Source organism: Hemicordylus capensis, chromosome 8 (genome assembly GCF_027244095.1).
Source record: "Hemicordylus capensis ecotype Gifberg chromosome 8, rHemCap1.1.pri, whole genome shotgun sequence".
NCBI lineage: Eukaryota > Metazoa > Chordata > Lepidosauria > Squamata > Cordylidae > Hemicordylus > Hemicordylus capensis.
In genome coordinates, this window is record NC_069664.1 from 28,105,487 (window position 1) to 28,129,126 (window position 23,640).

The window sequence follows — 23,640 nt, forward strand, 5'->3', positions numbered from 1 at the left end:
GAATTCCGAGGATAAAAACACCTCTCTTGTTCTGCCATGTGCTGCCTGCCACAAATGGAAAAACAGGGAATGTCTAAAGCCAGCTTTCAGCTGGGGGTAGAAATATTCTTCTCTGTGTTATGCAATTCCTACGACTGTGGACATGAGAATCCAGATATTACGTCATCCTGTCGATGCATTGGAAGCCAAGAATGGACCCAAAAGTCAATACCACAAATGTCTGTTTTTTGTTTTTTTTTAAGTTGAGAGGGAGGGATGAGAAAGATTTAAAAAGGAACAAGTCATCAAGTTCTGCAGATGTGTAAGGACAGATTAGAGGCACAGAATGACGCTAAGAGTTGTAGACAGATTTCATACCTTGAGAAAGAGAGAGGAGGCAGTTAAGTATAGCTTGAGGGACAAAATGATTAAATGCCAAAGAAAAATGTAAGCAACAGAATGGTATCCAAAAAGAGACAGGAGAGGGATGTTAAAACTCACTTTACATTTATGACAGTGAGGAAACATAAGAGAAAGGTGAACAAGACAATCTGGTTTAGTTTATAGAAAGAAGAGGAACTGTGAGGCCGAATCATGATGGGACAGGTAAACTTGATCCAAATTTGAAAGTGGATACACTTCTCAGCACAAGAGTGTTGCAATTAAATTCTGAAAAATATCTTGCACAGCTCAAGCCCTACCTATAAGGTGCCTTTAACTATTCAGATAATCAGGAATAGAGAATTAAAGGGGGGAGAGAAGAGATTCATCAGAACATAGGAAGCGAACTTGTACCGAGTCAGACCATTAGTCCATCTAGTTCAGTGTGATCTACACTGACTGGCAGCAACTCTCCAAGGTTACAGGCAGGAGTCTCTCCAGCCTACCTCCAGTGAACCTGAGGATCTTCTGCTCTTCCACTGAACTAGGGCTCCATCTCTTACAGCACTTACATAGTCTCCCATCCAGATGCAAACCAAGACAAACTGGTTTGAGCAAAGGGGATAATTCATGCTTGCTACCCCAAGACCAGCCACCCTAAGTGGCGCAGTGGGGAAATGCAGAAGATTGCCAGTTCAAATCCCTGCTGATACTATAGCAGGGAGCAGTGATATAGGAAGATACTGAAAGGCATCAGCTCATACTGCGCAGGAGGAGGCAATAGTCAACCCCTCTAGAACAAAGAAAACCACAAGGCTCTGTGGGCACCAGGAGTTGAAATCAACTTGATGGACAGCACACTTTGCCTTTACCTCACCACAAGACCAGCCCTCCTCCCTATTTACAACCTAGCCCCATGCTGTCAGTCAGCTTCATGCATTTTATTTTCCATGTATACCCTGTCACATTTTTTTTTAAAAAAAGGCTCTCAGGGCCCACAAAATTAGAAAACATCGTAATCAAGAGTCATCAACAATAAAATATAGTAAATAAAACTACAGAATAAAAGCCACGTAATGTGTGTGTGTGCGTGCGTATGCACTCGTGCACTCTTAACAGGTCAATTTAACAGCAATCATTTCACCCTCCAAACTACTGATGAAAAAAACAAGGTCTTAACTACATTCGAGATGGTGAACACAGAGCTATCCTTAAGGAGGAAGCCTCAAGAAGAGAATGCTGTTCCCAAGAAAGCCCTGCTCCTTGCCCCAGCTAATCTGACCTCCGAGCAAGGCCTCTCTGGAAAATCTTAGTGCTAAGTATTTGGATGCAAACCCCCTGCTACAAATGAGTCCATAAGCAAGAGCTGCAAGCATGAGAAGGAGCAAGTCCGATGTCCTGCAGCCATCCTGGTATTGGATCCAAAACCAACAGGAAATAAAGTATTCAGTGCCTACTGCCAGGTTTGTTGAACTGAAACACGTATAGATACAGGGCTTGGATCTGCAGTTTGTCTTTCAAGGAATACTTCTATAATTTAAATAAATAGACAGCAGAGTTGTGCCCAGTTTGATCCAACACAGATTAAAGAAGGCAGCAGTCAGTTCAAAATAGAAGAAAAATGAAAGATAGTGAGTGAGGGAGATCACATTGTCTGACTTGCAAAATACACAAGATATTAAAGCCAGGCCTCTGCAAATCTGCTTGCTTGTGCTCTCAGCCCTCTGGTGAGCAGAACACCCAGCACAACACAGATCTCCTCCTGAGAAGCCTCCTTTCCACTGCCTTTTTGAGAAAGTAAGAAACAGCAGGAATCCTTACGGAGCAGTAAGAGAGGGCTCCCACTGTTTTCACCCTTTCCACATTCCAATGCGCATAACAGGAGACCCACTTCTCTCCTAAGCCCTGCCTGCATGCCAGAAAAGGATTCGAGGAGAGAGAATTGGTGGCAACCACAAATAATGGCTGGCTAGTGAGCCAAACCTAAATTTATGGATCCCTGCCTAAAACGCCATGCTTGAAGCAGATTTCTAGGGTGACAGAACTCTACCTTTCTCTCAACCAAAAGGAAAGCAGGAACTCTCTCCATGGATCAGCCTGCAAAACAAATTAAGTCTAGGACACTCATCAATGCCTACTTATCTGCTTGGTTCCTGGCATGAAGGAAACAGCTGGTCAGCACTCCCCCCCCCCTACCATGACCATGGCATGATGCCTATAAAACCAACGCTTGGGAGGGGGGGCTATGAAAACAATTCCCTTATGAGTATTAGAAGAAAAAGTTCTCTAGAGCAGAGGTCAAGCATAGTGGCATGAAAGGCATAAGCCTGCTTGCATGCCAATCACTCTTTTTACTACACCTGGGCTGGAGACGGAAAGCAAACTTTGACCAGCCTTCACACACACTTTAGGACATCGGAGGGGATGCTGCACATCAAATATGCAAGGAACGTCAAAGGAATCCAGAAGGGACCACTGTATTCTTATACTGATGGTTCTAGTGTGATAATGGAAAACACGCCACCAGCCAGATCTATCAGCACTGTTCTCCCATTACAACATAACTGACCTGAATGTCAAAAAAGTAGCTATTAGGCAACTACTACTATTATTTTATTTTATTCGTTTATATACTGCTCTATGTAAAATCTCAGGGCGGTTTACAATCTAAACAAACAGCAGCTAAAACCCCAAAATAATATAAAACAGATTAAAATTACCATAAAACAAAACTTTGAATCATCATAAACTAAAAGCCTGATTAAAGAGAATCTGTTGTATTTGTTATATAACAGGTGTGTTTTCAAAAACCTTTTTTTTGTTTTATTTTTAAAATAACTACAATGTTATTTTTAAATATAACTTGGAAAAAATGAATGGCCTAGGCCTAACAGATCACCCAACCTATTATAGTTTCAAATTAATCAGTTGATCACCTACTCTGTAGAAGAAATACCAAACACATTTAGCATGATTTTGTAATCTTTTTCTGAGAGATTAAACACACCAGGGCAATGCATTCAAAACTAAGCATTCAAGTTCCAGATGTTGTCAGTGACAAGTTGTCAGTGACAACCTGTCACCCCTCATTTAAGCAAAGACTTTTTAAAAGAACAGGCTCAACACCTTAGAAGTATATACAAGTATCACAATTAGCCTGCCTTGTAGCCAGCTCTAGAATCCAGAAAATCCCTGACAGACAATCAATAGAGATGGGTTATGCTCCTGAATAACTCCATGACTCAACGACAAAAGAGACTCTGGAAAACTCTTACTGTGCTCACCACAAAGACAAATATTTGGATCAAACTTCACTTTGTTTTTTGTAGTGTTTATGTATTTAGGTGCTGAAACTGATATTGCATCTTGTTATTGGAAAGAGCAATATCTACTTGCCAGAGAAAATTAGCTGTCCAATGGTGAGACATTGTCCCTAGTGACACATCTGATCTCCAATAGAAGGAGCAACAATGACTCCTACATGTTTAATTTACACCCTACCAGATGGGAAGGGATTAGAAATGTGAACATTATACATATACCCCCTAACTAGGATTTCCCTACCCTACAGATGGGCAGGACACCTTCTTGGTTCCGGAACTGCTATTATCACTAAGCCACCAGTTGCTGCAAGGAAATGGAGTGGGTTAGCAGTGCAATAGGATCCAAAAATAAACAGAGGGAATGCAACACAAGTCCCGGAAGGGGGAGGGGAGAAAGGAAGGAAGGAGAAAGTATGCAGGATCCCACGTGCCAGTCACAACAGACCTCTTTTCTACTAGGATGACAGACGCTTCAAAACCTATTCCTGAAAACCCTAATGCAAGCCCTTCAGGTTGCACTACAGCAAACAAATGCTATAGGTGTTGAAAATGGAATGAGAATTTATGAGTGGTAACAACAGTATTGGGGAAAGAGGCTGTATGCTTTCCACCTTGACCCAAAACGACCTTTCCCCCAGATTCCTGAATCCTAAAATGCAGTGACCTCCTGCAAAGCGGAGGAAAGATGCTAGTGGTTCACACACACAATCTAAACCAACAGGCTGAAGGCCTGAAGCCCTACATTTGTCTAAAGCAGTGGTTCCCAATCCTGGAGCCCCAGGACTAAATTCCTGGACTAAATTCCGGGCCTGGACTAAATTCCGGGCACACACAGCTACAACGGCCAAAGGAACTCCTGGGCTAAAGCATTTCAAATCTAACCTGGATGGTTCAGTGATCACCAGATCAAAGGTGGGCTTCCCAACCCCCCCAATAGGCTCCAGCCTCATTCACCCTGGCCTGTCAACCTTTGTCCCTTCCACACTGGTGCAAGATTAAAGCTAAAATCCAGCCAAATATCCAGCTGCCAAACAGGGATGGGCAGTGCACAGAAACAGGCTTCGAGATACAGAGAGAGAGAGAGAGATCGAGAGATCACACAACCTTCTCTTTAAAAGACCCCATCAGATCTTTTCACCACCAGGCAAAGGCTCTCTCGCTCTCGCTCTTTTTTAACCAATTCCTTGCTGGGATTGGGTGAAGATGCGACTGATAGGCCGTCTGAGTGCCAGTTTGGTTCAGGACGAAGATGCACCGACAGCCTCTCTTGAGCTGCCCCTGCTGCTGCTGCTGCTGCTGCCCTTCCCACACATGCTGCTCCTCTGGCGGGCAGCAAGCCAGTCGCCTTCCCTTCGGCCCCAGCCCCCTGCCGCCGCCGCCGCCGACTGACCTGTCCGTGGTTGCAGGCGTTGTGCCACTCATTGGAGCCCCGGGCGAGAAGGCGCCTCGTCAGCCGGTCCGCCGCCGCCGCCTCCTCTTCACGGCTCCTCCGCCACCCCTGCGGCGGGGCGCCCCGTTCCCATCCGCCCCCCGCCCCCACCCCGAGTCCCGGCTCCCCTCCCGGCCGCGCTCCGCTCCGCTCCGCTCAGCTCTGCTCTGCGCCGCCGCCGCCAGGCCGCCCTGCCCAGGTCCTGCCAAGCCACCGGCCGGCGGCCTCTGGGGAGGGGAGCAGGAGCCCCCCGGCGGGCAGCGAGGCCTCGCGAGGCATGCCCCCGGCCTCCGGGAGCCCCCCCGCCGCCGCCGCCGCCGCCTGCCTCCGAAGGGGGCCCCCGCGCGCGCGCCGGACTGCCACTGGCACCACCACCACCCCCGCCGCCGCCGTCGCCAAGGGCCTCTGCTCCGGGCAGCCCCCTCGGCGCGCGCAGCGAGCCCCACGAGCCCCTGCAAGAAGCCGCCGAGCCCCTCGCCTCAAACGGCCTGCGAGGAGGCCGGTTGTTGGTTGGGCGAGCGCGCTCCGGTCAGGGGGCGAGCGGCGAGGCCGTGCGTAACTGCGCGCGCGCGCACCCGCCCGCTCTTTCTCGGCTCGGTCCCTCCTCCTCCTCCTCCTGCCACAGGACGCTCGCGGGGAGAGCGGAGGGGGGGGGGTCTGCCCAAACCCCGGATGTCTCGCGAGGCCAAGGCAGCCCCCAGCTCCCTCTCCCCGGCCACGTGGGCGGCCGCCGCTGCGCTCGTCGCGGCAGTGGTGGCTGGGCCTGGGGAGAGGTCTGGCCGTGCGCCCCGCCCGCTGCCTCCGGTTCGGCCGGCGGTGCGCCCCAGGCGGGGCTGGGGCCTCCCTTGGGCGCCTCAAATCCTTCTTCCAAGGCAGGGGGCGCTTGACGGCAACTCCCCTCCCGCCGAGGGGCGATGCTGGGAGCTGTGGTTGAGCGGCCGCTGGAGAGTGCCCAGGGGGCCCACCCCGCCCGCCAGGCCACAAGGACGGCGGCGGGGCTGCGTGCAGTTGGAGCGGGCCCTGGAACGAAGAAAGCCGTTGAGGTGGGCCCCTGCCCCCACCCCCTCCCCAGAGAGGCGTGGGGGGGGGAGAGCAGAGAGCCCGCTGCCACCCAGCCAGCCCCCACCCCCCACTCCCTCGGGGGCGGTGTCCCTGACTGCGACCGCTTTGCCTTGTTGCGCCGCGCCCTGTGCAAAAAGCAGCTCATCGGGGAAGGCTGAATCCGGCGGCCTTCTGGACGCTGGCCGGAGTCAGACTCGGACCCTTGGGCCATCTAGCTCAGCATTGTCTGCATTACAACACCGACTGGCAGCGGCTCTCCGAGGTTTCAGGCCGGAGTCTCTCCCAGCCCTGCCTGGAGATGCTGCCAGGAGTGAACCTGGGACCTTCTGCAATCTGCACGCAAAGCAGGGGCTCTCCGCAGACCCAGCCTCAAAGGGTCTCCCGTCCAGGCACTGACCCCACCAAAAACTGCTTAGGTTCAGCAAGGGGGCTGCATCTCATAGGCTCCCAGCCCTTAGGAACATCGGAAGCTGCCATATACTGAGGCTGACCATTCCGAGGGAACACGCTGGGGTCTTTGAATCTGGGATCTCTGCTGGGTGTTTTTTTTTTTTCCCCGCCTACTTTCTTGGAACTTAGGGGATCACCTGGCATTCCGTGTGTGTGTGTCCATCTGTCCCCACCCCAACCCCATCAACTTTGCAACGCCTGGACCAGTTTGAACCAAATAGGGTACATGCAGTTGTAGGGAGTAGGGATACCTCAACGGTGATGATGTCATTCACCCCAATTCAAGATGGCTGATGTGTAAACATTTTAGGCACAAGTGAGCTAATTTGTGGAGCCTGGACCTAAAGGACTTTGGAGCCCCCACCCCTGCAAGTTAAGCATCATTCCTCTACTACACACACACACACACCATGACACAAATGGGGTGGCAACCATATGTTAGAATTTGATCTGAAGTTGGGTTTTATTAAATAAAATCACACACAAATAAATATCACTTTTGTAGACTTTTTGGCATCAAGGTTCCCGTGTATCCACCACACACCCATCTCATCCCACAATGCACAAATTGGAAAAGAACAAGAAGTGATTAACTACATGCAACAGCATATTGCCATCTACTGGAAGCAATTAGTGCTACATTTTCCAAAATCTGCAGAGCCGAGTAGGGGGATTGAGACTATGGCCATAGATAAAGGTAAGTGTGCTGTCCATTCGGTGTCGACTACTGGTGCCCACAGAGCCCTGTGGTTGTCTTTGGTAGAATACAGGAGGAGTTCACCATTGCCTCCTCCTGCTCAGTATGAGATGATGCCTTTCAGCATCTTCCTATATTGCTGCTGCCCGATATAGGTGTGTCGCATAGTCTGGGAAACACCAGCTGGGATTCAGACCAGCAACCTTCTGCTTATTAGTCAAGCATTTCCCCGCTGCACCATTTAAGGTGGCTATGGCCATAGATAAGCCCTGCTTCTCTTTTGTGGGGGTGCTCTGCAGGCACAGCCACAAGTCTCCTGCTGCATCTGTGGTGGGAGCTAGAGCAGAGGCTGGGAAGGTTGAGCTATGAATCAGGAAGTCCCCAAATAGGAACACAGGCAGCTGCCATATCTTGGAAATGCTGCCAGGGAGGGAACTTGGAACCTTCTGCATGCAAGCAGGCAGGTGCTCTTCCCAGAGTTGCCCCATCCCCTCAAGGGAATAACTTACAGTGCTAATACATGTAGTCTCCCATTCAAATGTATACCAGGACAGACCCTGCTTAGCTAAGGGGACAAAATCATGCTTGCTACCACAAGACCAGCTCACAACAACCCTACCCTAATGCAATGGAACAGTTACCTTACCCTGGTAAGGATTCCTGGTAGGGCTGTTACCCAGTGAAAGAAATCTTTGCCGCTGAATCATACAACTTCTACTCATTTTATTTTCCAAATGGTATAGCCTGCCTTTCTCATCAACAGTGCAATGTAGTGAACAGCCACAAAAATATACAATCATGAAAACCCCCATCAAAATCACAAAACATTGAGAAATGTAAAATAATTTGGCAGCTCAATAGGAAGATAAAATGCCCGTTGCCCAGTTTAAAATAATCCAAAATGGTCTCCTTTGCATAATAGCTGCTACTCAGAGCATACACTTATTGAACATGAAATGTCAATGGAAAAAAAACAAGAATGACTACAAATGTAGGCAGAAAGGCATTCTGTTTTAGTAGATGCGTGGGTTAAATATGCATGAATTTGCATATGATCATGGACATTTGAGACATCCAGTCAAAAGTCATAAATGCATATGATACCCGCAAGGCCCCATACTGTCTCCAATGCTTTTTAACATCTGCATGAAACCACTGGGGGAGATAATCAGGGGATCTGATTATCAGTATGCTGATGACACCCAAATCTATTTCTCTATGTCAGCTTCATCAGGAAATGGCCTAACTTCCCTAAATGCCTGCCTTGCATACAATAATTATGTTATTGTTTTGATGGATTTTATATTGTAAACTGCCCAGGGACTTTTTTTGTATAAGGCAGTATAAAAATGTAATAAAATAAATAAATAAATAAGTTTTAGATAGATAGATAATTCTTCCTTTGTTTGAGATGATGCATGCAAGAATGGCAGCAAGCCATCCTGAAAGAGGCATTCTCTCATCTCACACAGTAGGGAATGCTTCTGAGATGGCACCTGCCAAACACTTTTTATTTTAATTTAAAATTTGCCAACTGATGAATATTGAAGCTTTGCTAATTAATTGGGGGCATCTTCATTAATATGTTTTAAGCAATTAATTTCACACATTAAGAATGGTGCATTCCTAGTAATTGGAATAATGTATGTTAAGCACTGTATATCTTTACAAAGATATATTTATGACGATAATGGTTCCCTGGCTAGAGGCCAACAGTCAATGGCAGAGACATTACTTGGATCCATGTTTTTCTGAGGCTGAAACCAGCTGTCCATGTTTTGGCCTGCAAAATGTTTTTCTCACGAGGACTAGATACCGGTTCTGAAATTAAAGCAGAGACTTGATTTTATGGCAGCTCCTAGATATTCTCCAGTCAGGCTGCCAGCTCCTTGAAGTATACAAAGGGTTGTATCACGGTCTGTAAATTCCTGGCACTGTCGGTCATGTTCTTTGCAGACTCAAGACAAAACTGAATTGAGGAAAGTAATTCTGCTTTGTGAGGGGAAGTGTTTAGTTTTCTCTTTTTGTCATTAGAATATGAAGAAAGCTTTTCAAAATAAAAAATGTGTGCCAACACAATCAGCTTTAGGAAATAGTTTGGACTTTAAAGAGCCAGAAGTTTTAGACGGGCATGATTGTGGGGGGAATGCTATGGTGGTTGGTATTTTTTTTGGAGGAGAGGATTGTCTCATGGGAAAGAAAAACTCCCACATACTAAGCAAAAATAGAAGCAAGCTCAATTTATTGACTTGGCTTCAGAAGAATGGCTGAACCATGTTTGAAATTCCCTTGATTAATGGATTGGTACCTATTTAGGATCAGAGAACTGCAAACTTCTTATTGAGTTACTAAACATCTCACTGGGTCTAGTGTTGGGTCTCTAAGGGACAAACATCTCACAGGCTGAAGCAGGAACAGTTCGAAAGGAAGCCTAGTCCATTTTTCCACCTTGCCAGAAAATCTATCAGAAGCCTCTCACCTTTTTCTTCCTGTAATGCAAGAATCTATCATTGTTAAATCAAGAACAGGGCTCCTTTGAATCCCAGCACTGGGCCTCCTCACTACCAGCCTGCAAATCTTATACATTTGCAGCATTAACTCTGTGCTCCCCCACCGGCATTGGCTGAACTGCTCTGATATCATGGAATGTTCACAAAAACTGCATACTTGGGAATGCTCCTTGAACTCCATGTTGTGGGCCCCCTCCTCCCACAATGTATGGTAAGAAAGCCACTTTGATGGCTACCCATTTGCCCCATGGTGGGCTTGGTTCTGTTGCTGTGGTAATGAAGCTGCTAGGGGATGGGTTGTGCATGGAACTGGTTACGGCAGTTCTGTTCGAATTCGAATTGAATTCAAACCGAATTGTTGGTCCGCAAGTCGGTTAGATTGAACTGGCGGGCACTCCCGTTCATTTGGTTGACCCAGCTCAAGGGCTCTGCTTGTAAAGGGAAATCTGGTGAGGATTCCCCATTACAAACAAAGGAATGGGGGGATTCTTTAAGAGTATTTTAAGGACAGCTGGGAGCAGCAGTGAGAAGACACCTTACCTGTTTTTAAGGGTGGTGGCGGCAGTTCCTCTAAGCTCCACTGGTACTCCCCGCTCAGCAGGGCAGGCTGGCATCTGCAGATGTGCAAAGGCCATTTGAGTGACCTCCATACATCCACAAACTAAGACCGTCTGCCTTGGGGGGGGGCAGTCCAGTTCGAGTTTTTTGGGGGGCTGGTCAAACCGGTTCTACACACCTCAGCTGCCTCTGAACTGCCAAATGCCACCCTCTTGGACAACCTTGGCTAGCAGAAGGATAATGCCCATCCCCACACATGATCATTCTTCCACGAACTCATTTCAGCGTTCTCTCTCGCTCGCTCTCTGACAGACACACACAAAATATACGTTCCAGTCTGGACCAAAAAGATCAAAGTGGCACAATATAAAGAAATTAAAGACGTCTGGAAAAGATTGCGTGGGTCTCAGATCTCCACCCCCCACCCCACCCCAACCCTTGGAAATGGTAGCAGAGTTTTACAACTTTCCCCCAACTCACCAAGCAATATGGAATCTGGAAGCCACATAAGCATATTTAGGAAGCTTTAATAAGACTCTAAATGTTCTCTTATCTTTGGATCCAAAGAACAGACTTGCTGACAGTGCTAGTATTTCTTTCGACTGCAAACACTTGAAAAGATTCCATTTGTTAAACAGTGTCTGTGTCAGAAGGAAAGAAACTCCTGAACGTTAAAAAATGCCAGCCTGTGAAAAAAATGACAGTGATGCAGAGCTATTTAATGATGAAAAAAGAGAGGGCTGTTAATTAAAAGGGAAGGTTTCAAAAAATATAAATGGTGGGGAAAGATCTGCAAGAACAAACACATTCTGTATGCTGTCAAATGCATAGTTCAGGGTGTTGGATGTTGAGACATTGACCGTTCACACAATTGTTCAAATCTAGGTTTGATGTAGGTTATTGATATTAGCATGATTGTGTGAACCCATGCCTAGGCACCTTTTACCATGGTGATTCTCTTTATTTAGCAGTGGGAGAGTAACTGGCCCTATCCACCCCCAGCACGGTACTTCCAGTGACTGTTGCTGGTGTTTATCTTATATTTCATTTTAGAATGTGAGCACTTTGGGGACAGGGTTCCATCTTATTTGTTTGTTGTTTCTCTGTGTAAACCACCCTGCGCCATTTTTGGAAGGGCGGTATAGAAATTGAATTACTAACTACTACTAGGTGAGAATCTCAGATTCATCTTGAGCCATAAGCCCCCTTGGCATGGGCTCACACAATCACACTAATGCTGGTAACCCACATTAAACGTGGATTTAAGAACATAAGAACAGCCCTGCTGGATCAGGCCTAAGGCCCATCTAGTCCAGCATCCTGTTTCACTCAGTGGCCCACCAGATGCTGCTGGAAGCCTACAGGCAGGAGTTGAGGGCATGCCCTCTCTCCTGCTGTTACTCCCCTGCAACTGGTACTCAGAGGCATCTTGCCTTGGAGGCTGGAGGTGGCCTTTAGTCCTCCATCTAGTAGCTGTTGATAGACCTCTCCTCCCTGAAGTTATCCAACGCCCTCTTAAAGCCATCCAGGTTGTTGCTGGATGTGTCGCGCCGTGGCGACACATGAGCAACAAATGAGGTTGACGGAGCGCTCACTCTGTTAACCTCATTTAAGGGAAGGGTGTTTTAGGCAGGCTAGCTGCCTTGCCCGGTGGTTCCCACGATCGATGGAAAGTGGGCTAAGCTCCCTTAGCCCTCTTTCCATCGATCGTGGTAATAGCCTCAAAGTGTTCTACCTGGGTTTGGGAGCTGTGTGTGTTCCCAATTTTTGGTTGTATGCAAGCAAGGTAAGAGGAAAACCTGGGTAGAAGTTATTGTGTGGAAGCAAGGCAGGAGGAAAAGCTAACCAGGTTTTCTCCCTACCTTGCATCCACACAATCACTTCTACCCAGGTTTTCCTTTAACCTCGCTTCCACGCAATCAACAATTGGGAGCACACACAGCTCCCAAACTAGGGTAGAACACAGTTTTTGATTGTACGAATGACCTCAGTGTGTTTCCTTCAAATCCAGGTTTAATGTGGGTTACCATTAATTTGTGTGAATGACCTCTGTATGCAACAGGCCATAGTCATGAGAACTGTGTGTGCAGTAGCAGCCATCTGCTCAAGGAACCTAATCCAAAAGTTCCCACACACAGATTGCCTTTGCCAAATTGGGATGATCTGTATTTCTAGAATGAACTGACCCTTGATGTTTGTTCAGTTTCTGACTATCAGCAATGTAGAGATGCTGTGAACTTCGAGACTGCCTTGGCCAGCAATCTAATATTGGATACTGGCAGAGGTGGACCTAGGTAATTTTGGAGCCTGGACCTAAAGACCCTTGGAGCCCCCCCCACACACACACATTAAGCATCATCATGCTCCGCCAGGTGACCACACCATCTAGGATAGACTAAATAGGATTTGGGGGCCCCCAGAGGCTGTGGAGGCCCTGGACTTCGGCCCCAAAGTCCAGGGGTAAACGCACTTCTGGATACTGGTGGGCAGCATGCTATCAGACGTGTCAAACTGGCTTGAGGAGACAGGGAGGAAAACCAATTGCTTTGTAGGGCAGTGGGGGCAGAAGGCAGATCTCCAAGTGATTGGCAAGGGCTTTCAGTTTCTACAGCTTATACTTTAGGAGCAGAAAGGGCCCCCCATACTGTGGCTGGCTTTGTGCCAATTGCTTATCTCTCAGCCTCAGCGTTCCTCGCTTGGAAAATAGGAGCATTAATTGGCTGGCCAGGTATTTGTGCTCCTCCGCTAACTAATTTTAGAGTTAGACTCCCAGTAAGGATTCAGATGCAGGACTGTAGATCTGCAGTCCATCCCAGTGTATGGCTCATGGGATGCATTTGCAGGGGTGCTCCAGACTGGGTCCCCAGAGGCTGAACTACAACTTCCATCATGCCCAGTCGTGCTGGGGATGATAGGGATTGTAGTCCATCAACATCTGGGGACCCAAGTTTGAGCACCCTGACATTAAGGCTTTGGGTCTAGCTCCTGGCCCACATTTTTTCCATCTGGCTGTACTCCACTGCTACTATGGCATTCTTTACATACATAAAATCTCTTTATTTTTATAAAATATAATACAAAGCTGCTATACCCAACACTGGTGGAACATTAATTATTACACAGTAATTCAAAACACAGTATTTATACACTAGTCCCATGGTTTCCTTTGCCCTCTGGACCAAGACACCATGGGTTAGCCCTTACAGACAGTAAAGTGGTGGACTCTTTTGGACATTGTCTTTCCCTCTAAAGGGGGCACATCCTTGGCTTCCTCTCTCCGTATCCTTTGTGGGTCAGTAAGAGTCAAGCAACACCGTCTGCAGATCACATGACAAGCATGTCCCTGGACTGTAGGATGCAGGTGGCAGTCACGGGGGTCAAGTATTTGAATGTTCCACAGACTCCTTGTTTGTGGAAATCTAGCCAGTCAAGGAGGAGTTCTAGTCTAGTCTTCTCCCTGGCATGCTGAGCTGCAAGGCAGAGGGATGCAGGGTGTTCATATATAATTTATCTCCCTAATCCAGCACATCTATCAAACATTTGATCCCTCTAGGACTGCAACCTTTCATCAATTAATTGGTAAAGTCCATATTCAATCATATTTATGATTACAATATCAAACCATATTTAACCTGTTTTAAAAACCAGCTCCAATTAATTGGGCAATGCTTTCTTCTAAGAGAAGTATAGAAGAATTTGTTTTTTAAAAAGCTGTAGAAGGTGCACACCATTGCAAACGAGGCATTCCCATTTGGCTAGGTAGGAATGCCTCCTAAGATTCCTCCCATGGCAACACACACACCATCTAAAACCAAGGCGAGCGTTCTCTTTCCTTCATAATGATTGTCCTAGTCCTATGCAGATATAACCAACTAATTAACCAATTAGAACTTGCTTGATGAATCGACTAAAGTGTCTTTAATTGGGTGTCAGCCTTAGATCCCTCACCTGTGTGGTATAAAGTGGTCTAATTGAGCAGTTGATTCATCACAGGAATCTGCTGATCACACACTTGAGTTCTTACCAGGCTGAGCTCTGCTGGGTGACAAGGGGCACCTTTGTCCTGTGCTTGTAGGAAACAGGAAAGAAAGTTGTCTTCCTGACCTTCACTCGATGGGTTTAATGTATCTGCCTACAGCCTTTGCTGATTGAGGTGTGACTTCTTCCATATGTCACAGATTCAGTCCTGTGGCTCCAAAGCATCAGAGTTGCTCAAGTGACCTCCCTTATCCAGTGGATTAGACGATTATGCCCAGCTAAATCCTCGGCCCAGTTTTCTCCCTTCCGCACACTGGCTTCTGCCCTCACACCTCCAACTGATAGAGATCCCATTGACCCAGGGAAGAGTTCCACCCGTGCAAAAGAAATCATCAGCATCAGAGCCATTGACGAGAGCCCCTTTTCAACAGAACTGGAGCACAGAATGTTGCAAAGTAACTCACCGTTCTGACATACTGCCCTTGAAACAAGTTATGCAAACTCTTATAGCAGCTCAGCTCAGATGACCCTGGGGGATCAGAAACGAAATGCTTACTCCCTCCTGGTCTGACTACATCACCGCACAGCTTCTCCCAGGAGTCCAAACTACAGTTTTGAAAGAGGTGTGTGTGTGTGTGTGTGTGTGTGTGTGTGTGTGTGTGCAGGGAGAACCAATTTCTCTTTATAACAGATGCAAGCAATGAGAAGGGTCCAGAGGCCCCTCAACACACCACACACAGAAGTGTTGTGACATAACCAGCAGCCCCAACTGCTTATTGCATACTTAATTCATAATTATGCATAATTAATTCACCTATGCCAGTTGCATATTTGCAGAGGGGTGTGCATGAAGTCTGGGATATCTTATTGGAGGTTGTGGGGTGGAAGAGAGGCTGCTAACATACTTTTCAGCGCTTTTTGTTTCTGCCTTTGATGGGTTTCCACTGCTGATTGTTTTTGTTACTGTGAATGTATATTGTGTTTTGTTCTTAGTAATAAGAACACGTATATACCGCTTTTCAACAAAAGAAGTTCTCTAAGCAGTTTACACAGCAGAAATAAAACCATAATTCCCTGTCCCAAAAGGACTCACACCCTAAAACGAAAAGAGACACTGTAGGCTGTATACCACCTTGAGGCCACGGACAAATGGAACTATAAATAAATAAATGCTGCTGCTTGCAGGCATCCCATGTCTGGATGAGGGGCAGGGAAAGCCGCACTCCCATGCTGAAACCCAGTCCAAAATGTATGGAACACCGGTCTCTCCGCTTTTAGTATAAATTATTCCCCTTTCCTCCTTCTCAACAATGGACTAGTCCACAACAAAGTAAACCCAAAGCATTGGGAGTGGAGGGAAGAAGGTCCTACACTCCCCATCTTTTCCCCCGCCATGACCCAATACTGGTTTGATCTTCTGGATGTTAACACTCCAGATAAAGAAGAAACAGAAGTCTAAAGTAGAAGAAGAAAAAGAACCATATTGAGTGATTAGCCTACCTACATTCTCAGGGCTGTTTGAGGCAGTACTTAAAAACTAGCCGGGCCGGGCGCAGAGCATCTGTGCTTCCGCTGCATGGCTGGCCTGCCTCTCCCCGACCCCACCCCATGGCTTCTGGCTGGTGGGCATGCCGGAAAGCCGGCCCACCGCCTCCTCCCGCCCACCCGCCAATTCCCGGCGGCTGAGACGGCCGCCACCACCAGCTCCCCCCACCGGCCAGGCAGCATCCCTGTTTTCTCGCCCATTGCTAATCGGCAGCTGCTTGCAAACTTTCACGAGAGCTGCCATGATCAGCGACAGGTACGCCTAGGAGAAATAAATATATAGAAGATAATAATGTTGCTTTCACACTGGCAGTCTACTGCTGGAAAAACTCCTGAGCTGACTCTAGAAATTTCCCCCTCTCTAAAAATCTGAATTGGAAAAAATACACCTTTAAAAGGTGGGTAAGTACCCCAAGTTAGAGCAATTGAGTCATCATCTACTGAGCAGTAGAGGACGCCCTTACCTAGAATAATGGGACCTCCATGGACAGAGGCAGCCTGCCTTTAAATGGGAGATTATTCTGGGGACAGGCAAAGGATGGTTACCTTCAAGCCCTGCTTGTGGATGTCCCAGAATGTGGCAAAACATGACTCTCTGCTCTTATCCAGCAAGGCAAGATTTGCATAGCAGGACCACCAAGTGAATCCTGTGGCAGTGATAGGAATTCCTGGCCTCTCTGTTCTATTCCTCCTAGTCCCTAGGTACAGCACACTACCAAAGTCTGAGCAATATATTCAAAATAGGAATGGGAGAATCTAGGAACCTGGTTCCTAGGAGAACTGGTCTTGTGGTAGCAAGCATGACTTGTCCCCTTAGCAAAGCAGGGCCCGCCCTGGTTGCATATGAAAGGGAGACTAGAAGTGTGAGCACTGTAACATATTCCTCGTAGGGGATGGGGCTGCTCTGGGAAGAGCAGAAGGTTTCAAATTCCCTCCCTGGCAGCATCTCCAAGATAGGGCTGAGAGAAATTCCTGCCTGCAACCTTGGAGAAGCCACTGCCAGTCTCTGAAGACAATACAGAGCTAGACGGACCAATGGTCTGACTCAGTAGCTGGCAGCTTCCTATGGTCCTAACATGGGAAGTTGCCTTATACCGAATCAGACCACTGGTCCATTTAGCTCAGTATTGTCCACTCCAATTAGTAGCAACTCTCCAGGGAGTCAAACAGGAGCCTCTCCCAGCCCTACCTGGGGATGCTGCCAGGGATTGAACCTGGGACCTCCTGCATGCAAAGCAGGAGCTCTTACTGAGCTATGGCCCCATCCCCATTTGCCCCCAAATAAACCAATTAATCTGGATTCTCTGAGTCCCCATAAGGACTCATTGAAAAATCCTGGTGGTAGCCTGCAAACAATCCCTCCTTACCTTTGCGAAAGGGTTGGCGGTAACCAGGGGTGGAAGGTAGTCCCAGCTCCAAGACATGCTTGCAAAGGTGGGAAGCTGGCAGAAGAAGGGAGGGCATGGACTAGAAGACCTCCCAGGTCCAGTGACTGAATTGCAACTCATTCTGAGGATTAATCCCGACTCACGTGGGGCCCTTGACCAGCCCCAAATGGGTCACAGTTCTTTTGAGTGCACATGGGAAGGCCACATTTCCAAGTCCCCACCCCCACCCCCAGCACTTCAAGTATGCATCCTACGCCTAACTGGAGGTGCGCCAGATGTGCAGACACACTGCAGTGTACCACTGGGGTTGGCAATGCCTCTCAAGGCTATGGCAGTGTTGAAGGAGGAGGTAGTGGAAAACAGCATCCAAAGGGCTCTTGGGAATGCACACCGACTATATTCTGAGTAAACTGGCCCTTTTCTCTTGCCGTCGTTACCTTGTTGGCAGCACATGCTATCCCAGCATCTATAAATGCTTCTACAGCGTAACACCAACAGCATCACTAGAGGCCTAAGACTAGGCATACTGCAAAACAAGGCGGCAGAACGGAGTCTCCCATTTCAGGTGGGGATTCCATGATGGAAATACTCCCCCTTCCAGAAAAAACAGCCTGCCCGTTTACAACAAAAAAACCCCAAACCCCTAACATATCAAGAGAGAAGGTCCCTCTAGCCCAGGGGTCCCCAACCTGTGGCCCTCCAGATGTTGCTGAACTACAACTCCCATCACCCCCAGCTACAGTTTATTGTAGCTGAGAATTATGGGAGTTGTAATTGGGAGCCTCTGCTCTAGCCCAACCCGCACCTTGCTGTGCTAGGTTTAAACGTACAGTATTCGGTCTCCCTGCAAACTGAAAGGGTACACTCCACTCTAGAGTGGACTCTGCCACCTCCTCAGGACTCTACCACCTCATCCCCAGCTCTTTCAGCTGGATGAGAAGACTGGCTAGTTTTGAAACACAGGGATAAAACCTGCCACATTGGGCCAGCATTAATTCTATCTCTATTACCTGTTTCGTTTGTATCCCACCCCTCCTCCAAAGAGCTCAAGGCGGTGCAAATTGGAATTATCCCACTCTGTCCTCACAACAACCCTGTGAGGTAGGCTAAGCAAGTTCTCTCTAGCTAGGCGAATTTCTCTAGCTAGAAGTGGTTGAGCCAAGGTTATCCAGCGAGCTTCGTGGCTGAGCAGGGATTTGAACTTGGGTCTCCCGGTCCTACTCCGGCAGTCTGTCCACTACTCTCCACTGCATGGGACGCTTCTCCCATCTGGCCTTGTGCTGCGGCCCCGCCGGGCCCCTTTTCTTGCCAGATCATGAACGCAGACCCAACCTGGGGTGGGGCGGGGGTCAATGCTTTTTCAGGTACCCATTGGCATTCAAGTCCCCACATTCGCTCCACCTGCTCCTCCAGGCATGGAACTTCTTCATGCTTTTCCGCCGGGCGAAGCGGCAGATGCTAACCATGAAGACCCAAGACACAGCGTACATGATGACGCCCCCGGCCTTGATGAACCACTTGGGTTTGGGCGACAGCAACACGCAGTACATCAGCCAGGCGCCGACGCCGATCCGCACCCCCGTGAAGAGCACCACAAAGAGGAAGTCCACCACGTCGCCCGTGAAGCTGTGGTAGAGACCCTTCTCCCGCAGGAACCAGCGGGCCTGCAGCAGCGGGTTGGTGATCTCGCTGCCGAAGATGACGCCGTTGACTTCGGCGGCTGACTCGCCCAGGGCCAGGGACACGGTGATCCCCAGGATGCTGACGGTGTGGTGGGCCAGCATCAGTGGGCCTTCTGTCCGGAAGTAGACACACCAGCCCAGGTCGAAAAGGAAGTAGCCTAAGCTCATACACAGCGCGTGGACCTGCAGATTGGTGTTGGGCGACCCTGAAAGGAAAGACAAATGTCAGATCAGCCTGCATTCACAACCGGACACAACTCCCATCACCCCCAGGCAAAAGCCAGTGCCGCTGGGGATTCTGGGAGTTGTAGTCAACAACATCTGGGAATCCCAATCCTACTCCGACAATGTTCCAGGAACACTGGTGAACAGCACTGTGGAATACGGGGTGGCCCTTTCGTGAGGCGAGGTGAGGCAGAGCGAGGCGAGGTGGCCGTCTCAGGCAGCAGGGTATTAGGTTGTCAGCAAGGCAGCAAGATGCTCCTCTGCTGCCCCCATTTTTTAAAAAGGGAAAGAGTGGGAGGGAAGTACACTGATGGGGGTGGTATTTCATGCCCTTCTTCATGTGCCCAGAAGTTCTGAGCTGCCACTGGTGGTATAGAAAGGAACTGAGTTACTAGCATTTTAATTTCCTAGTGAGTCTCCATGCAGAACTGGTTTGCTTCATGGCCTCCAAGTCGCTTTCAGTGAGCACTGGACCAGCATCCAGTCCAAAGTTATGGACATAGGAAGCTGCTTTATACAGAGTGATGGTCCATCTAGCTCAGTATTGTCTACACCAGGGATTCTCAACGTTGGGTTCCCAGATGTTACTGGACTTCAACTCCCACAATCCCCAGCCCCAGCAGCCTTTGGTTGGGAAATATGGGAGCTGAAATCCAGTAACATTTGGGGACCCAATGTTGAGAATCCCTGGTCTACACCAGGGATTCCCAACCAGAGATACTCCAGATGTTGCTAAACTACAACTCCCATCAGCTACAATTTATTGTGGCCAGGGATGATGGGAGTTGTAGTTTAGCAACATCTCTAGAGAACCACAGCTTGGAAACTCCTGGTCTACTCTGACTGGCAGCAGCTCTCCAAGGTTTTAAGCCGGGGTTTGGCCCAGCCCTTCCTGGAGATGCTGCCAGGGACTGAAGCTGGGACCTTCTGATGCAAAGCAGATGCCGTACCACTGAGATACGGCCCCATTCCCTACAGGGAATATCTTATAGTGCTCACAGGTAGCCACCCATCCAAATGCAAACCCTGCTTAGCAAAGTTAACAATTCATGCTCGCTACCACAAGGCCGGCTCTCTACCCATCACATACCTGGGTAAGACATTGGCCACGGGCCATCAATGAAGCCGATATAGCCAGAGAGGAAAGTGGCCAGGACCCCATGCGTGAGAGTGACCAGTCGGCAGCTCCATTCCCAGGTGCGGTCTCTGTACCGATGGCAGGACCAGGTGTAGAGCGAGAACCAGCCAATCAGGCTGCAGGCCACCCGGAGGACCATGGAAGCCACCATTCTAGGATGGGACGAAGGGGAGAAGGAAGAGGCAAAATTAAAGCCAAATCTGGTAGACAGCCATATCATACCTTCCAATATTTCACAGATGAGCATAAGGACATTTATTTATTATTTACTTACTTATTTACTTATTTATTTAACATATTTCTATACCGGCCAAAACTTGTGTCTCTGGGCAGCTTACAATTAAAATCATTTAAACAATCATTTAAAACCCAGCATTAAAAGTATTAAAAACTATAAATCTAATCAAAAGCCTGGGTGAACAAAGATGTCTTCAGTGTCTTTTTAAAAGTTGCCAGAGATGGGGAGGCTCTTATTTCAACAGGGAGCACATTCCAAAGCCCAGGGGCAGCAATGGAGAAGGCCCGTCTCCGAGTAGCCACCAGACGAGCCAGTGGCAACCGTAGGCAAACCTCTCCAGAAGATCTCAACAGGCAATGGGGCTCATGGTGAAGAAGACGTTCTCTTAAATACCCAGGGCCCAAGCTGTTTAGGGTTTTATAGGTAATAACCAGCACCTTGTATTTTGCCCAGAAAGGTTATCAACAACAACTTTTAAGATAGGAGTGATATGGTCTCTCTGAGATGACCCAGAGACCAACCTGGCCACTGCATTGTGGACCAACTGCAGAGTCTGGACATGCCCTACACTCATGTGAGACTCCTGCCTGGTTTCTCTTCTATTGTATCCTGGGTGCGGGAGATGCTCCACTCAATGCCTGCCAGTTTTCCAGCTCTAATTTCTGCAGTTTCCATATGCTAGCCAAATCACAAGTCACTGCATGTTGAAAGGATGGCCCAGAGACATTGTCACCTTTTAATTAATTAATTAATTTGATTTTTATACCACCTTTCCAAAGTGGTTCAGGGCGGTTCACAATTAAAACAAAACCATTAAAACCAATAACAGTTAAAACAGAAATACGAACAATATAAAACATCAATTAACAATTAAAACATCATTAAAAACAATTAAACAACCAGAACAATTTTTTTTAAAAAACTCAATTAAATTACCAACATATATAAAGGTAAAGTGTGCCGTCAAGTCGGTGTCGACTCCTGGCGACCACAGAACCCTGTAGTTGTCTATGTCCTTATTAAATGCTACTTGGAACTCCAGGATGGAAGGACAGTAGGATATAAAATTTAATAAACAAATTCATTGGCATCTAGTCATGATTAAGCTCATTGAATTGAATTCAATGAGACAGGTTCATCCTCCTGACTAACTCAAGTCCCACTGAAATGAATGAGATTTAGTCATAGGTACATAGGAAGCTCACCTATATCGGGCAGCAGTGATATAGGAAGATGCTGGAAGGCATCATCTCATACTGCATGGGAGGAGGCAATGGTCAACCCCTCCTGCATTCTACCACAGACAACCACAGGGCTCTGTAGTCGCCAGTAGTCGACACCAGCATACTTTACATAGGAAGCTAGAGCCTCCTAATGGCGCAATGAGGAAGTAATTTGCCTGGAGAGTAAGAGGTTGCCAGTTCAAATCCCTACTGGTGAAACACCTATATGGGGGCAGCAGTAATATAGGAAAATGCTGAAAGGCATCCTCTCATACTGCGCAGGAGATGCCAATGGTGAACCCCTCCTGTATTCTACCAAAGACAACCACAGGGCTCTGTGGGCACCAGGAGTCGACACCCGACTCAACTTCAATTTACTTTACATAGGAAGCTGCATTTTACTGAGTCAGACTATTGGTCCATCTGGCTCAGTATTATCTACACTGACTGGTAGCAGCTCTACAGAGCTTCAGGCAGAGAAGGGCTTTTCTCAGCCCTACTTGGAGATGCTGCCAGGGACCTTCAGAAGCAGTATCTATGGAAATGAGAAGATCGCTCAGTTTGTATATTGCTTTCCGTACCTGATTTCTAAGATTTTGGAAAATCCATTTTGGCTTCTTTTATCCCTTTTTAGTTGTGCAAAGAACAACCACCAGAGCAGGAGGGGCAAAGGAGGGGTGGGATACAGCCCAAGCCTTGTTGAATGTAGCAAAATAAATTACAGCCTTTTGACTGGGGAGAGCGGTGCCTGCCTGGCATCTGCCTTGGGCTTGTTTTCTTTTAATGGCTTAGTGGCTTCCTGTTGAGTTTGTTATGCTCCTTGAGTGCTTTCTAGAAAAATCAAATTCAGATTTACCTGGGGAAAGGCCCCACTGAACACACTGCGCTTACTTCTGAGTAAACATGTGTGGAGCTGGGCTGCGCATCATATGCAAATATATACAAAGGCAAGGCAGCTTCTGCTGAATCAGCAACCATGTGTCTACCTGGATTGGCACAGCAGTAACCCTTTAGGAACTTCTCCCAGCCTGAGATCCTTTTAACCGGGGATGCTGAGAGGGAACCGAAGACCTTTCCATTTTAATTTAACTTTGGAAACGGGAGGCGGGGCGGGGGAATAAGGCTTCCGTTTGCCTGGAAATCGTACCTCCTGACCCAGAGTCCTTCCCCTTCCCTTCAGACACCTGTGGCGTTGAAACGATTCCTCGGTGAGAGCAAACAGCATTCTGCACGTGCCCAGAGACGCCTTCCACCTGTTGCCTCGTGTGCCCCTGCCAGCAAGTTCCAAGGCTCAGCCACGCTGGGCACCCGCATTTCCATCTGGAAACCATCAGGCCCCCTGTTACATTTCCAACAGCCGTTGCCGGCTCCAAGGCGAGCGAGCCGCAAAGCTGTGAGTCCCCACCCCGGGGCTGGGATTACCCTCCCTTCGGCCCCACCCGAGCCCATGGATCCCCGCGAGCGTGCCCGCAGGCGCGTCGCGCGCTCCCCTGGGCGCAGCAGACCCTTGGAGAGCGGCGGCCGCGTGCGCTCTTTGGAGAGGTTACCTGGCCCAGGGCGCAGACGGGGCCCGAGCGGGACGCGGGCCGGGCCGCCGCCGCCGCCGCCGTTCTCTCCCCGTCGGCTCCTCCGCCCCCTGGCCGGCAGCAAGCAAGGCGTCTCTCGGTTACGAAGATCACCGAGCTCCAGGCGACGGAGGCGGCAAGCAGGCAGGCAGGCGGAGGAGCCCGGCTTAGGGTCACCTGCTGGCGGGGAGGAGAGATCGCAAGGCTGCGGCGAGCGCCGTGACAGCGGGCGGGCCTGGGGAGGAGGAGGAAGATCGCCCACCACCCCT

The 23,640-nt window shown here is 48.5% G+C and overlaps 2 protein-coding genes across 7 annotated transcripts in view; both read right to left on the reverse strand.

Annotated features, from left to right (window-relative positions):
* The window catches only part of ARHGEF12 (Rho guanine nucleotide exchange factor 12), a 100,027-nt gene extending 94,306 nt beyond the window's left edge, over positions 1–5,721 (reverse strand). For all 3 annotated transcript variants that reach the window (XM_053269178.1, XM_053269177.1, XM_053269176.1), the window contains exon 1: positions 5,074–5,721. In XM_053269178.1, coding sequence (XP_053125153.1) covers positions 5,074–5,105 — 32 coding nt within the window. In that variant the 5' untranslated portion in view covers positions 5,106–5,721. The remainder of the gene's footprint in view (positions 1–5,073) is intronic.
* Positions 5,722–13,422: 7,701 nt separating this feature from the next.
* LOC128333586 (TLC domain-containing protein 5-like) lies at positions 13,423–23,575 on the reverse strand. Of its 4 annotated transcripts, XM_053269180.1 has the most exons (4): positions 23,354–23,575; positions 22,991–23,126; positions 20,298–20,497; positions 13,423–19,188 (listed from the first exon to the last, which is right to left on the reverse strand). In XM_053269180.1, the coding sequence occupies exons 2-4, from the start codon at positions 23,029–23,031 to the stop codon at positions 18,650–18,652; spliced, it is 780 nt and encodes a 259-aa protein (XP_053125155.1). In that variant the 5' UTR covers positions 23,032–23,126; positions 23,354–23,575; the 3' UTR covers positions 13,423–18,649. The 4 variants fall into 4 exon arrangements, with proteins under 4 accessions (XP_053125155.1, XP_053125158.1, XP_053125156.1 ...); XM_053269183.1 differs by lacking the exon at positions 22,991–23,126; XM_053269181.1 differs by lacking the exon at positions 23,354–23,575 and having other exon boundaries at positions 22,991–23,205.
* Between the last annotated feature and the right edge of the window lie 65 nt (positions 23,576–23,640).